This window comes from Periophthalmus magnuspinnatus, chromosome 12 (assembly GCF_009829125.3).
Source record: "Periophthalmus magnuspinnatus isolate fPerMag1 chromosome 12, fPerMag1.2.pri, whole genome shotgun sequence".
Classification (NCBI taxonomy): Eukaryota; Metazoa; Chordata; class Actinopteri; order Gobiiformes; family Gobiidae; genus Periophthalmus; species Periophthalmus magnuspinnatus.
The window spans coordinates 5960061-5975567 of NC_047137.1; the positions used below are offsets into that span (position 1 = coordinate 5960061).

The 15507-nt window shown below is 38.1% G+C and overlaps 3 protein-coding genes across 3 annotated transcripts in view; 2 read left to right on the forward strand and 1 right to left on the reverse strand.

Moving 5' to 3' along the window:
• The window catches only part of ank1b (ankyrin 1, erythrocytic b), a 58780-nt gene extending 53228 nt beyond the window's left edge, over nucleotides 1-5552 (forward strand). The window contains exons 39-42 of the mRNA XM_033976051.2: nucleotides 1581-2175; nucleotides 2276-2402; nucleotides 2836-2904; nucleotides 3081-5552. Of these exons, the coding sequence (XP_033831942.1) occupies nucleotides 1581-2175; nucleotides 2276-2402; nucleotides 2836-2904; nucleotides 3081-3143 (854 nt within the window). The 3' untranslated portion in view covers nucleotides 3144-5552. The remainder of the gene's footprint in view (nucleotides 1-1580; nucleotides 2176-2275; nucleotides 2403-2835; nucleotides 2905-3080) is intronic.
• Nucleotides 5553-7191: 1639 nt separating this feature from the next.
• eif4ebp1 (eukaryotic translation initiation factor 4E binding protein 1) lies at nucleotides 7192-11758 on the forward strand. Its single transcript, XM_033976096.2, has 3 exons — nucleotides 7192-7458; nucleotides 11010-11186; nucleotides 11257-11758. The coding sequence occupies exons 1-3, from the start codon at nucleotides 7323-7325 to the stop codon at nucleotides 11286-11288; spliced, it is 345 nt and encodes a 114-aa protein (XP_033831987.1). The 5' UTR covers nucleotides 7192-7322; the 3' UTR covers nucleotides 11289-11758.
• Nucleotides 11759-12232: 474 nt separating this feature from the next.
• Nucleotides 12233-13693, reverse strand: LOC117379569 (nodal homolog). Its single transcript, XM_033976286.1, has 3 exons — nucleotides 13414-13693; nucleotides 12506-13242; nucleotides 12233-12385 (listed from the first exon to the last, which is right to left on the reverse strand). The coding sequence occupies exons 1-3, from the start codon at nucleotides 13691-13693 to the stop codon at nucleotides 12233-12235; spliced, it is 1170 nt and encodes a 389-aa protein (XP_033832177.1).
• Between the last annotated feature and the right edge of the window lie 1814 nt (nucleotides 13694-15507).

A 15507-nucleotide genomic window follows, 5' to 3' on the forward strand; every position in this document is an offset into this window, starting at 1 on the left:
GCAGTCTTTGTGGGCATTGTGCTTCACCATTTGCTGTACCTTTAACACATGTGTTTGTATAAGATAACAGGAGTGAAGGAAAGCCATACCCAGAATCAGCTCATTCAACCCTCCCCTCCATCTCATTCTGAATCCTTCTCAGCACATGTGGCCCTTTACCATCCCAGAAGCACACGCTGACTCCACGCACCAATGCTAGGCCATTTCATTCAAGAATATGGACTTTTAAGTCACTTTATGATTGAATATAATGACTGAGTAATGGATTGGAAATACAGGAACACAAACATTACCACATATTAGACAACCACTACACCTTATACTGTGTTCTTGTCATTTATTTCATCTGGATAATGTTGCCATTTCAATTACTTACTTAAAGCCACAGTATGTAACTTTTTAGCCAAGAAATAGATTTTAATAAAAGCATGACTGGGCTTACTGTCGTTACTGTGGAATCATGCAGGCCACCTCCAGAAGGTTACATTCTGTACTTTTAAAACTAGGACTATATTTATGTAGTATTAGGATATAACTTTATCATTATATTCAAAGAATATATTTTTCTACAGAAAAAAAGATTTTAAATATTAGTTTTAGATATGAGGCAAAGCGTGTTACCAATGCCATTAAAGGAGGTGTTGTGAGGAACAGTATTTTGTCTAGCATTAGTCATTGTGTGTATTTGTCAGACTGTGTGTGTGTGTGTGTGTGTGTGTGATAGAAAAGTACATTAAATGTTTGTTCATTCCTCAGAAAATATACCATTTTGTTTTTTTCAAATTGAAGGTTTGGGGAACCCCTAACAAACTTTGATTTGTTAGATTTATTTAAATAGATTTAAAGCTGTATTTTTCCTTATATAGGCCTATACGTTTGTAAATCATTTTGGGCATGGAAAAGATGGGCATGTTTTTTTTAATCATTTTATTACTATTATTTTTATTTATTTTCAACTGTAAGTTGCAATTTCAACAATAAGCAAGATGCTACTTTCACAACATAATAAGTGCTTTATGGGTTGGAACGATATTCGCTTCTGCACACTGACTGTGGCATTACAAGGTACATTACTAAGTGATATGAGGATGGTGTTAACATAATAAATATCAGTATAAATACATTGGAACAATATCGTACCAACCCCACAAGTGCTCACCACTTTCCCTTCTTAAGAAACACAAAAACTGAACTCCTGATCACATGAAGTTAGGCAAGGGCCTTGGCCCTCACCTAACAAACTCTATTTGCCACTGAATTGAACACGTTTTTGTCACTCTTACTGCTGTGTCCCAATGGAAAAAAGCATACCTGTTTTAAAGTTACACTATTTTAATTAAAACAAATTAGTATATGATCTCAAGTGGTTCTCTGTACTAATGAACCCAATGTAATTGTGGATTTTTTGCATTGTGAGATGTTAGCATAAATGCTAGCACAAGAGCGTAGCTGGATAAAACAAGTGTTCTTCATTCAGCCACATGTGCGACTTCCATGTGACACATTGGGACATAGCTGAGCCCTGAGCCTGGCTGTGTGTGTGTTGTTAGCGTGTGGTCTCGCTCCTCTTTTCCATGCAGGATATGGCTTGGTGCAAGAGGAGCTGCTATCCCCCGCATCCATGCAGTACAGCTTGCCCTCACCACTCAATGTAGAGCCATACTGGCAGGAGGTGTCCAGCCTGGAGTGTGCGCCTATAGCCACCACAGAGGAAGACACGCTCCTGGAGATGTCGGACGTGCAGGTGTGGCCCGCGGGGGTCAGCCCCTCTCTGGTCACTGTGGAGGACTCCTCTCTGGACGGTAGCAGCCGTGCAGATGACTCAGAGGGGGCCACGCTCTCTCTCCCCTGCAGCTTAGGGCGCCCTAGCAGCGGAGCCAGTGGGGCCAGTGGTTCTATCATGGAGCTGGAGGAGGAGGAGGAAGAGGAAGATGTTGAGGTAGAGGAGGAAGAGACCCTGCCAGAGCCACCCACAGCTCTGGCAGACAGAGACAGAATCCGAGCCAGCGGGGCAGTGCCCAAGGTCAACTTGAACGGCCAGCTTGGAGGTCAGAGGTCAGAGGGAAGGAGAGGGGAATCTGGAGGGCTGGGTTCAGGTGCTGGGATTTGTGTCATTTCAGGCCAGCAGGACATCACGGGACTGAGTGGAGCTTCAGAGCACAACGGAGACAACCGGTACATCCTGTTTACTATTGTGAACTTGTGTCTTAATACAGGCTTGCTCTGGAACCCCTAGTGAAGCAGATATTATGTTTTTATTTTGTGTTCTTTTTAGGGTGGGAGGAGGGGGTGCGTTCCAGCCCTATCTGCCAGAGAAGGATTCCCTTTCGGGCTGGGTGGGCTCAGTGTCCACAGGCCGGGACAACAGTCTGCGTGAAGCCCAGGAGGCGCTGCTGATCTCGGTGTGTGACTCGGGGTATTCTCAGGTGCTGCGGGGTCGTTTCCTACAGGGCACACAGCCCTTTGACAGGGGGCCACCACTGTGGGAGAAAGAGCTCAGACAGGGCCAGGTCAGGTTTCTATGGCGACTGCTCACTGCAAGTCCAAACCTCCAGTCCATCATTTATCTTTGAGTAACTGATGGCATGGAGATTACACAGTTTAGTTCTGCTTAAGACCATCTCTAGTTTGCCACTCAGCTGCAAAGAAATCATCAAAACACTTGTTTTGATGAAGAGCAGTCAGATGTGTTGCGTACTGCACACATGGAGATACCATTGAAAATATTTGATATATTTACATGTTTTTTGCATCTGCTTTACAAATATTTATTTGCTTTTTAAAAATATCTCTCTACATTTAAATATAAATGTAATATTTTAATACTGTTTACAGAGGGAAGAAAAAGAAGAATGTGCTACTGAAACACGCGTTGAGGAACATGCTCCTGTGCAGGCAAGAAAGGTGACCACAGGTTTTTTAACTCCTACAAGTGGTTTACACCGGAAGTCAACATTTTCTAATGAACTTAATACAAGATTGTATAAATAGTTCTTAACATTTTGGTTCTGTTCTTGAACATCACTTAATGTTTACTTTTGGAGGATAAAGTCCCTTATAAATTATTATATGTTTTGCAGGAAAGAAAAGCTACTGCCAAACCATCCTCCACCAAACGGCAACCAGAGCGGCGAGGAAAATGAGCATGGACGTTTGACTAACAGACACGGACATAAACATAAATATCCTCAATATGTGACCTGGATAACAAGAAGATACTGTCGACTGACAAAATGATCAACTTGTAGTTTTATAACATTTGTAAAGAAAAAAGCAAATCAAATAATCTAAGGCATGATTCTTTTTTATATAAAAAAGTAAACAAACTGCAAGAAAACGCAACAAAAAGTGCTTCCTGTGAACTATAACCGCATGATTACTGCTGGTGCATGCCCTTTGACCTTTGGAACTCTCATTATCTCACTGAAAGAATGAGCCAGGATGGTCCAGTTGGACCACGGACCTTTTGGGAACATTGCCCTAGTTGGAATGGTTTGTAACTGCAAGTACAAGTCCAATAACTACAGCCAAAAATGTCTGTCCCAAAACTCTGGATGGTATACAGCTGCGCCTCTGCTGAGCCCACCAGTGCTTCTTTGACTGGACCCTCTCCCAGTTCTTCTCAATGTGATATATGCACTCTATGCTACGTCGGTGTGTGTGCGTACGTGTGTACTTTTCTCTACCGCATGTGTAAACTGCTTCTGGCTTGGTGCTGAGCCCTGCCCCATGATTGGCTCGTCGTCCATGTGATGTCATGGCATGCTCAGTGCCAGAATGAGAAAGCCACTGTGCTTCCTTGCTTGTGAGTATCATGTCTGTGTGCGCTAATGTCTTTTCCTTTGTGAATGGAGCTCGCTACTTGTATTGGTTTCCTCAAATCTAATTCACCTGGGTTTAAAGGGTTGTTTGACAAATAGGGAACTGAATCTATTCACTTCAAGCTTTTCAGACAAAAGAATGTTTTGGGTGATTACCTGGTGCAGCAGCTTTGTACCTGTTCCCCTTTGTGGAAGGGGCCATCTGTGCTACCTTCCTCTTTTCTAATTTAGCACATGTCATCCTTCTTTAATAGACCACATGCAGTCACTTCTTGGATTTGTCCTTATCTCATGTCTCTCTGTAGTTTGTCACATTTTGATTTGTTCATTGACACTGAGTGCTATGGTGTGAAAACAAAAGACCTGGTTTGATGGAGGATTGTGATGCTATAGAAAAACTGTAGCCAATGTTTTTGTATGACGCCTAATAGTGAGCATTCTGCTGTGTGGACAGACAGCACTGTGATTGTGTCATTTTTATTTAACCAATACTTAATGAACTGTGAATATTAACAAAGAAGAGCACACATACAGAAACATCAGGAGAATAAAGTAAACATAGTTAGGAACAGCTTAGTCAAGATGGTTTGGTGACACACTGAAGCTATTCCATACTGCCAGTTCAAGTTAGGCTTTCCACATGGACTTCAGTCACTATTGTCATGTTATATATATTTCATACTTCGGTAAACCAAACAGTTAAATGTGGGTTTATTTTCTACTTTGGACTGAAAACACTTGATTGAATTCAAAGTGAAATTGGGGCCAACAGTGGACACAAGATGAACTAGTCTCCTGAGATTAGATATAGTTAGGGTTAGACAGTTTGTCACAGCAATAACACTGACTAAAGGAACAGAGTTTGTTATTGATAGTTTGGAATGAATTGATAATAATTGGATATTTATGAGGGTACAATATGACATAGGGTTTGAGACTGTGAAATATTATTTGTTTTTCAGCACAAAACGTAGCAAATAAGCAGGCAGGAAATGCTCTTGAATTGCTGCTGCTTAAAGAGGGAAACAAAAGATTACATTTGTATTATTTAGCTTTTTTTTTTTTTTAAGAATTTTTCCTATAGTTTGACATACTCAGTCCTCCATGTTGTTAAGTGTGTTCCCCTCCTTATGCAGATGCCCACTTCTTCCCCAGTGGCAGCACCCTGGGTCCTATCATGGTAGCACACAGTATCTAACTATCATGCTTACCCAGAAGTACTGTAAATGCTATTGTAGCCTGAATGACTGACGCACTGAATGACAGCATACAACAGGGACATGTACATGGACTATAGCACATTCGGTACATATCACACGTTTTCCACTGTTATCCACTCAGGTCTTTTGAGTTGTGCACAGTCAAGTTTTGCTTTGATTTTCTCACGGTCTCCCAACTCCTCTCCTCAGAGACAGGATTCCATAAGGTTTGAGCTATGGTCGAGGATTGTTGTTAAAACTGTAGGTTTTACTCGCTCAGCCTTTGCACAGAAAGCAATGGCAAGAGCTGAATCTTAGTCCCTTAGAAACGCACATTTGAACTTTGATTTCTAGTATAAATATTTGTTTATTTGATGAATAATTGAATTTAAAGGTATACTACATCAATTGTTATTCAAGTCCAGTGTTGAGTCAAATGGTTTTACATGTGGGTAAAATGTATTAGCAATATATTATTTACATTAATGAATATCTGAATAAAACCTTCCATAAATTTTGATCTAGGTTATTTCAGACACATCCCTAGATTTGTCCCATTACATTCAAGTTAAGTCTAACTGGACAATTTGATATTACTTCTCCTGTGCCTCTGCACAGTGTTAACTATAGCTTCAACAACAAAAAAAATAAATAAATAAAATAAAACTATGTATATATGTCTTTAAATTACCCCCAATTGTTAACCTTTTTGTTCATGTTATTAAAAATATATATGCAATAGTAAAAGTATAATATAATGATATGTCATGACATCTACAATCAGAACGAATCAACTAGCTTTTTACAATTATCTCAAATATCGATCACATATCAATAGAGCACATTTATGAGTTAAGGCATCTTTTAATCTGGATATTCAAAAGTACTAACAATTTGAACCATAAACCTCTGCAGTATGTAAAACTCAACTAGTATATTGTGTGATTGGGTGGTGAGCTGTGTATATGCATGTCTATGGTGGACTGGGTGGACAATTCAAAGATTCCTGGACTTGCAATGAGAGGATGAGTAACCTACTGAGTATTGTACCATTTTGAATTGTGAAAAGACTAAAAGTTCACCTATACTCCTTTAGAACAGATACATGACAATGTAAACGCAATATCATATTAGTCTATCCTAAGGAATGCAACTGCACACATGCACAAAAAATATGTTTTTATGAAAATGTATGTATAAATATATGATAAAAAAATATATATATTTAATTAGAATGCTATGCACCCTCATATAGTTGTTCTGGTGTTCTTTAAGCATTATGTAGTCTAAGCATATGCCCTCATCATGGGGCATGTAGAGGCTTTGTAGCTAAGACCACTTGTTTTCTTTCCTTTTGTATGGTCCTGAAGAGAAGAGGAATAACAGTGAATATGTACAAGCCTTTCAGTCAGATCCGTTCTGACATGAAGATATGTATAGATCATCTCTACCCTGTACACCAGCTCAAAACATTTACAGAAATGAATAAACAAACATGTGACATACCTGTATCTTTACTGTGATGTTTCAGGGGGAGGGTTTGGTTACTTTAGACTTTACAAAAGCCATATATTTTTTTTATGTAATTCATTCATCTTCTGATAAATTAGAATAAACTTTGTTTTTAGAATTTGTTGTTTTCAGATTCAAAATATGATGATGGAGTGCAGGATGCAGTTTCATTGCCATCTGCCTTTGCCTATGAGGTACTGAAATATGTATATATATATATATATATATATATATATATATATATATATATATATATATATATATATATATATATATATATATATATATATATATATATATATATATATATATATATATATATATATATATATATATATATATATATATATATATATATATATATATATGCAGCCAAGTTTGGCAATTGATATTTAAGGCAGATATATTATAATGAACAGAATGAACATTTGACAATTGAAATAAAACACTGATACTCGAAATGGAATGGAAAGAAGAAAATATTTCATATTTTATTTAGTGTAATCCCGTGGTAAAAAATAATAATGATGATGATAATAATACTTTTTTTTAATTAATAAAAAAAAAAAAAAAACTACTTTAGACAACCACTCACAGTGTGACGCCCCTGGCCTCAGCCAATCAGAACGCTCCGTTCCACGTGCTGTTTTGAAGGAAGTGCTTGTTGTTTTGGGTTTGCTGGGACCACGTGTTAGCACAAGGTCTTCGCTTGTGCTGCTAACTGCTACACATTACTACGCTTTTCTCTCGTCCGCGAAGCTCTTTAGCCTTTTGCGCGGTGTTGTTCGACATGTCAGCGGGCAGCCAGAGCACCAGATGCCGGGACATCCCAGCTGTCAGGCGGGTGGCGATCCTCGATGCAGCCCATATGCCCCAGGACTACTCCACCACTCCGGGAGGGACCCTGTTCAGCACTACGCCTGGAGGTAATGTTCTGTTCTAGCTGTGTCAGGTGCAATATTGAGTTTGATCCAAGTCCTACGTGGCATTTATGAAAGCCATGACTGGGTAATGTGATCGTGAAATAGTAGCCACACGTATTTGGCGAGCTGGAGTGTCAATGAAGACAGCATGGCTACAGCACGCTAGGATAACTTATTTATACTCCGAAGCATATCACCTCAACTTTTTCAGACAGTGACCCATGAACATTTACAGTCAGCTGCCAGCTAGATGGAGGTAGTAGTGTATTGTCCGCTAAATGAGATGGTTAAAGTCGTCCTGTACTGCAGTGTAGACTATCCCCAAAAGACAAATTGCACAACGTTCATGCTGCTTACTTTTCACACCGCACATGCGCCAGCGTCTGTGGGAAATATTTCATATGGTGAGCTGTTCATGTGCTATTTGTTATTTATTTCTGGGTCTTAAAAATGCTCGATTAAACTTATCATTTTACCTTCTCTAAGTTTCTTCCAAGCTCAATATCTTGAATAGCATTTGTAATCTTATCAGGAAAGGTGTAATATAAGGCTACTATCAGTCTGATAACTCTCTTTACTCCGATACTTCCAACTTACCTTATCCCAGTCATTATGCCATGAATTCAACAGGAAGCTTAATTAAAATTTTTAATGATTGTTATTGATTATGTGACGCAAAAGGCAGCATCCATCAAAAACAAGTGCTGGACTACATGTGTTTGTTAATACTGTACATGGACTGAGATCATTAACATAAGATTTGAGCTGTAGAGGGGTGAATAAATAACTTTTATGGCTAATTATTGCTTCATTCTGCTTTTTATTTGGCATAGCTCAGGCCTTTTAATGATGCTGTACATTTTTTTAAATGGTTTAGTGAGATTATCCTGCTTTATGTCAGTGGCATAAAGTAGTTTCACTAATCACAGTATCCCTCCGTAGCATCTAAAAATTCTAAATTTGTTATCGTGGCACGCCTGGATTTCAACATCAAATGTAAGAGTTTGGGAAAGCTGACATGCATTGCACATGTTGATCAAAACCTGCAATGTTTACTTAGTAGGATAGTAAAGGTAAAGTATATATACATAAAGTTGAAACCAGAAGTTTACTTACACTATATAAAAACACATACGCTTTTTTGTTTGTTTGTTTGTTTTTCTCACTGTCTAACATGAAATCAGACTAAACTTTTCCTGTTTTAGGCCAATTAGGAATACCAAAATCATGTCTATTTGCTAAATGCCAGAATATTGATAGGATTTTTTTTTTTTTTTTTTTTTTTTTTTTTTTAATTACTTTCTTCAAATTTAGAAGTTTACATACAGTAAGATTACTATGCATTTAAACAATTTGGTAAAACCCAGATGATGATGTCATGTCTTTGGAAGCTTCTGATTGGTTTATTGACAACATTTGTTATTTAGAGACACACCTGTGGGTATATTTGAAGGTGCAGCTGAAACACACTCCTTCTTTGTGTAATATGATGGGAAACTTAAAATAAATTATCCAAGATATCAGGAAGAGAATTTGATGTGCTTTGGTCTGAAATGTGCATGTCAAACCAAGAACAAAAGCAAAAGACCTTGTGAAGAAGCTGAAACTGGTAAGAGTGTGTCATTATCCACAGTGAAACCAGAACTGTACCGGCATGGGCTGAAAGGCCACTGTGCTAGGAAGAAGACATTATTTCAAAAGAAAGATCTCAAACCTATTGAAAATTCATGGGCAGACCTGAAAAGGCATGAGCCAGCAAGGCGGCCTACAAGCTTGGCTCAGTTATACCAGTTCTGTCAGATGGAATGGGAAAAAATTCCTGCCAACTATTGCGTGAAGCTTGTAGAAGGATATCAAAATCCCGAATTTAAAGGCAATGGTACCAAAGACTAATGAAGTGTATGTAAACTTCTGACTTTGAAGAAAGTAATGGAAAATTGCCTAAATGTATTATGGTAATTCTAATTGACCTAAAACAGAAAAAGTTTAGTCTGATTTCATGTCAGACCATGTGAAAAAATAGCGTTAGCACAGAACAGAAATAACACAGAAAACGTCAACAAAATGAGTCAGCTGCTGCAGGCAGGACTGATATAGCCTGGGAAAATGGCACATGCAGCAATACAGAAAGTGTGGCTTTGTTTATGAAGCACATTCTGTAGCTGATCATTAGAGCTTGGAGTGTATCCAAACGTCAATATTTTATCACACAAATATAAATATATAATATTTTTTGAATTTTTGAATTGAATGTGTGTAGTATTATCTGTGTCTGATATGTTTTACACACTGAGCCCTACAGTGAGTGAGACCAACTGACCATTATCCACCACATTTCAGAGTCTTTGTTACTAGCCTGAGGTTACCCTTAAAAAAGACATTATCCTATTTTGTTAGGTTTATTAATAAACTGTAACATGTGTGTATAACCACAATCGCAACAAAATACAGAACAGTGGGCAGGATAGGCGGTAGGTAAAAACTGAAATTTTCTGAGCACACAATTTTCTAATGCAAGATAAAGCAGGATTACTCACATACACATGAATCAGTCATAATACAACTCTGAGTAAGGGTATGGTGAGAGGACGGTTAAATGGTTAAAAACTCATAAAAGTTGATTTTACACAATATGTCTCCTTAAACATTATAAAAACAAAACATAGGTGACAAAGTAAGAGTATCCCTGTTGTGCACATAAATACTACAATACTATGAAGACTTAACAAACCAAACTAATGTACTATGTAAACTATGCACTATGTGCAAATAAAATGTCCTCTTTACATGTATGTGCAGTTCATCATAAAAAGCTGTTATCAATAGTGCAAGCATGTACTGTGGGGAGATCAACGAGCCATAAATTACCCATTACAGAAATGGCTTTGAGCACTTTCAAGTTAACAATGAGATGATTGCTGCATATTGTATTGCATATTGTAGACCTATTAATCTTCAGCTATTTTCTTTAGTTACTGATTGTTGTGTTTTTAGGCTTTCATGATACCAATATATTATCAGTCCTAAACATGTAGTGATTCTGTATGAACTGTTGATATTGCACAAATGATAATTAACAATAATACAATATTAGTCAATATATTTATGAATATAATAAATTGTGTGCACCACTGTTGGTTGAAGAAAAAGACCTCTACTTTTGACTTATTTATTGTTGTGTTTTATTAAAGGTGCTGTACCTGTACCTTTAGCACAGTATGGCATTAAATTGATCTATATTGTAATTAATTACTCAATTACAAGATTTTTTATTGCTCAAAAATACCTTAAAAATTATGTATTCTTACTCTGAGTGGGGTCTCCACACTGCAGATCTCACCTGTAACTTGGCCAAGTGAGGTCATCTGCTTGACTCCATGGAGATATGTTCAATCAAATAACATTACCATGGCGACAAGAAGGTGGGGTGCCCTCCTTCAGAAAAGTTACTAGTACACCTTAACATGCAATAATATCTAAAACATGTTAATAAATGTTTGCCTGGCCAGCTGAAAATGCACACTTCACTTCACACTTCTACTTTCCCTTTTTAGGAACCAGAATCATCTATGACCGCAAGTTCCTGCTGCAGTGCCGGACCTCTCCCCTGACCCGGACCCCTCCCAACCTGCCAGACATCCCCGGAGTGACCAGACCCATGAAGTCTGAGCCCGAACTACCCGGAGCCCCCGTCCACAATAATAATGAGCTCATCCAGGAGGAGGCTGCAGGTAAAACTTTTTTTTTCCTGCATTTGATTTGAACCTTTTCTGTCTCACTGTATAAGATGTGTCCTCGCAGGAGAGGAGGCCCAGTTTGAGATGGACATCTGAGAAGCCGTTGTCAGGATCACCATCACTTGGAAATGGTTTATGTTTGATATTATTAAATGTTTACTACTATGAAAAATAACTAGGGTAATGTGAAGCCCAGTTATACTCAAGTAAAAGATGATAGACAGTATTTTCTACTGTTGTTGAATAATGAATTAATTCAGCTCTGGCACCATCTGGTATTACAAAGCCATTAAAATCTATTAGCTGTTTTTGAGGCTTAATTTTTCTTCTTTGTTATTATTGTAATAACAATTGAACTTTTTGATATTTATGGTTTAAAAAGACAATACAATACCTTGGTCGGGATTGTACTATTATTGTTTTCCCTTTTCTTTTTCATTGGCGTAATATGGTGTTGGTTATTTGCTGCTGTATGTTATCACAATGTAACATCCAAATCTAGAGTGAGTTTTTTCTAAAGATGTGCTATATTTTACTTGAATAAATATAGAAATGTTTATATGACACTCAATTTCATCATTTTTTCCTGAATTTTAGACTAGAACTAGGACAGGTTAGAGAATCACCTACCAACCACAATCAAATGTAATACATACTCAGAAACTAGGATAAAAAATAATTTATTGCTTTAGTATATTATACAAAGAGGGTCAATGTGACCCAAATATCTAATATTTTACAGAACTTACATTGTGACAGCAATTTGAACTGCATTGAAAAGTACACATCTATAGTGCTAGTCAGTTGTCATTCTGCCATGTCACATCTTAATCAGTAATCCATAAATATGTTAATAAATGTGTCAGTTCAGTTTTCATCACTTCATTTACAGGTGTCTGAGTAAATGACACAGTCAACTATATTTACACAAAGTAGCAATAAAATAATTTAAAGAGCAGTGTCCATGCATTACAGCAGACGCCTCCGCATTGGGTGGACATTTCTGTCAAGTGCCTTTGAATGTTTTTCCACTGGTGTTTTCAGTGGCAGCCACACTCCTCCACAATCATATTCTCATGATGCCTCATCACCATCTTCCCATTCTCAAAGTAGAGCATGGAGAGAGGGGCCAGGCGAGTGGGCACACACGACACACAGGGCACCTTGTCCGGATGGTGAAGTTTTAGCAGGCTCTGGGGAGAGAAAAGAAAGTCAATTAGTCCATTGATTGAAATGAAAGAGAAATAAAGTACTTTATTCACAATAACATAATACAATATACAATCATGATATCAGTGTGAAATGTTTCTTACCTGCATGTAGGCATGGTTGGTGGGAGTGAAAGTCTCATCCACAGGTGTAGGACAGCTACCTTCACAGCGGAAAGCATTGTAGCGTTTGGGATACACAATCCACTCACTCCAGCCAAACTTCTCAAAGTCCACCCACATGTCCACCTTCCTGCACAGAGGGCTCTTGTTGTCCTCACTTGGCTTGCTAGCAGGAGCAGCCCCTGCTACTCCTTTCCTCTGATGGTGGGCATGGTGGTGGTGGTAGTTCTGCTGGTGCCTCTTGCTCCGGCCGCTCCTTCTGGAGCTACTGTCCAGCTGGACATACTTGGAGTGCTCAGCTGTGCGGATGAGAGTGGGAGCCCTCTGGCTGGTGGGGTTCTGCCTGGTGAAGACCACCATCATGACCCTGTTAGTAGTGGAGTGCTGAACCACCTCCTTGTCTCCCGCGCGTTCCTCCTGAGGCCTGTCTGATGAGTATCCGTCTTGAAGCCAGTCCAAGAGCAGCTCAGTTATGTTGAACACCTTCCAGGAGGATGGGGACAGCATGGAGCTAGGCTTGGCCTGAACTCTTCCCAGAAACACTGGCTCCTTGGGGCAGTTTGGCCCCATGCAGTGGTGATGGATGTCCACAGAGGCCTGAGAGGACTGACTGAAGGCAGGGAGATGCATGCGGAGCTCAGCCAGTTGGATATTGTCACTTGTAGACATAGAAGACACATCGAAGGTGACGGACCAGTGGTTTCCAATCTGCTGACAAGCTGTAATAATAAAAAAACATAAATGATTAGACATAAGTTTTATAGTATTAAAAGTCAAAGTTTCAGTTGACATATAATTAGATTTGAGGTCATCAAGCCACACCCACTATTAAGTAAATCTTAAAATATCATATACATGATCTATCTATATTGACTTAAAAAACTACATACTTTTTGCTACAAGGCTGGTGACGGAGTCAGAGTTGTGCAGACCCGGGTTGTCCTCCAGCGGGGATCGGCCCAAACTCATGTCGGGGGTCCTGACGCGGTCCTCGGTGAGCATGGTGCGGTACAGCTGCATCATGTAGAGCGGTAGCTGAGTAGACTGATGCCGTGATCCTGTGCTCTTCTCACGGAGAACCGCGTTCGGATGCAGCCCAGAAAAACGCTGTGAGCCTAGAACCAGAACCAAATCCACCAGAAGCGTAAAGAGAACCGCAGAAAGATCCATTGCGTTCTCCTCTTGATGCCGTCGCTTGTGCAGACAAATGTCAAATGATGGACACAGGCAGAGGGTTGGTTTTATACGCCCGCTAAAGTGAACCATCTAACGGCCTTTGAAGTGCGCTGTGAGGGCGTGTGTGAGCCACGACGATGCGCAAAGAGCCACAGCGGGTATGGATCGAAACCAATTTGTCTTTGTAGTTGAGAGGTGTGAAAAGTGAATATGGTCGTTACTCTGCGCGTGTTAGAGATTCTTTTGATAAGAACTCATGACAATGACATTAGCTAAGCAGATTAGGTGATGCTCTGCTGCGCTCTGATTAATGGGACTTAATCAGAAACCCCTTTCACGGCCGGGATCTTTTGTTGGAAATATGAGTTTGGCATTGGTATAGGGTAAGCCTACGATAATACATTTTATTTTTGCATTTAATAAAATTGGAGAACGCTATATAGTCTCACAAATAATCCATTCTACCGTTGTAAATATATATGTATATATTAGGCCTATTTTAATTTTTTATATTTAAAAGGCTATAGTAAAAGAACAATTCAAATCTGTCAACTGGACAAAATTCTGTCCAGTTACAGATTTGAATCTTTCTTTTACAATGGATCATACCTGGACCACTTAGGGATTACACAGACTTAAATAGGTTATATTTTTGAGAATTTTACGTTGCATCATAATGCATAATGATGTGAATACTTTTGCTGAGTACGAAAATATGGATATTTCAGAACTTTCCTTGTTAACCCAACGTGCAGGATAATATTAATTTACGGTAATAAAATATAAAAGCCCAATGACAACGCTATGATACTAATTTCACCCTTTAACTGCCCTTTATAGGCCCACTAATTTGGCCGTTTTTAGATATTTTGGTTTTTATAACGTACGTAGCCAACCAAATATTGTAATATATCGAGTTTTATAATAATAATAATAATAATAATAATAATAATAATAATAATAATAATAATAATAATAATTATTATTATTATTATTATTATTATTATTATTATTATTATTATTATTGTTATTATTATTATTATTATTATTATTATTATTATTATTATTATTATTATTAGGCCTGTTTTGTTGAAATGTGACTTTGTAGAAACATGAATGAATTCATTCATTTTTATCTTTTTATTTTATTTTATTTTTATTATTATTATTATTATTATTATTATTATTATTATTATTATTATTATTATTTTATCTTAATTTTACCTTTTTTTTCCTTGTTTTTTTTTTTTTTGTTTTTTTTTTTACATTTTCTTCATTAATTACAACCAAAGAAGGATTGGGCTGAAGCCGCGTGCTTAAAACACAGATGTCTTGACTCATATAACCTAGACTAGAGCATTGTATATGTATAAATTAATTCATGTTTTAAAGTTGTTTTTTTAGCGACTACTTCTTAATTTAAAGAAGGACTGAATGCCTACAGAAGTGGTCCTGATCGCCGCTCATTCGTAAAACAAACTGGACACTTGACCTCAAAGGAAAGAAAACAAAGGGCTGTGTGTCATTTGCAAAGACCTCACTGTTATTGAAGAATATGATCTTAGAATTTACGTCATTCACGTTCAGTTGCTCACTTTCATGTGCCTGCATCAAAAGACTTGATGTGACTTTGGTGTGACTGGGCCTATAGGTTTCCAAGCGCACACTAATGAGAGTACAAATTATGCTGCTTTTGTCAGTTTCTGGACTTCGTGTTGTAACATGTTCATTTTGGTGCCAAATAGAAGTTTTTGGCTCAGTGTGTAGTGCCGCAAAAGTTATGTGTAAATTTGGAAACATGGCATGCG

Bases quoted from the DNA above. Each gene is read 5' to 3' on its own strand.
- LOC117379569 (XM_033976286.1), bottom strand. From the start codon at position 13,693: ATGGATCTTTCTGCGGTTCTCTTTACGCTTCTGGTGGATTTGGTTCTG. The intron at 13,243-13,413 runs GTATGTAGTTTT...TTATTATTACAG, and splicing joins CACCAGCCTTGTAGCAAAAA to CTTGTCAGCAGATTGGAAAC. The intron at 12,386-12,505 runs GTAAGAAACATT...TTCTCTCCCCAG, and splicing joins CCAACCATGCCTACATGCAG to AGCCTGCTAAAACTTCACCA.
- eif4ebp1 (XM_033976096.2), top strand. From the start codon at position 7,323: ATGTCAGCGGGCAGCCAGAGCACCAGATGCCGGGACATCCCAGCTGTC. The intron at 7,459-11,009 runs GTAATGTTCTGT...TTCCCTTTTTAG, and splicing joins GTTCAGCACTACGCCTGGAG to GAACCAGAATCATCTATGAC. The intron at 11,187-11,256 runs GTAAAACTTTTT...GTGTCCTCGCAG, and splicing joins CATCCAGGAGGAGGCTGCAG to GAGAGGAGGCCCAGTTTGAG.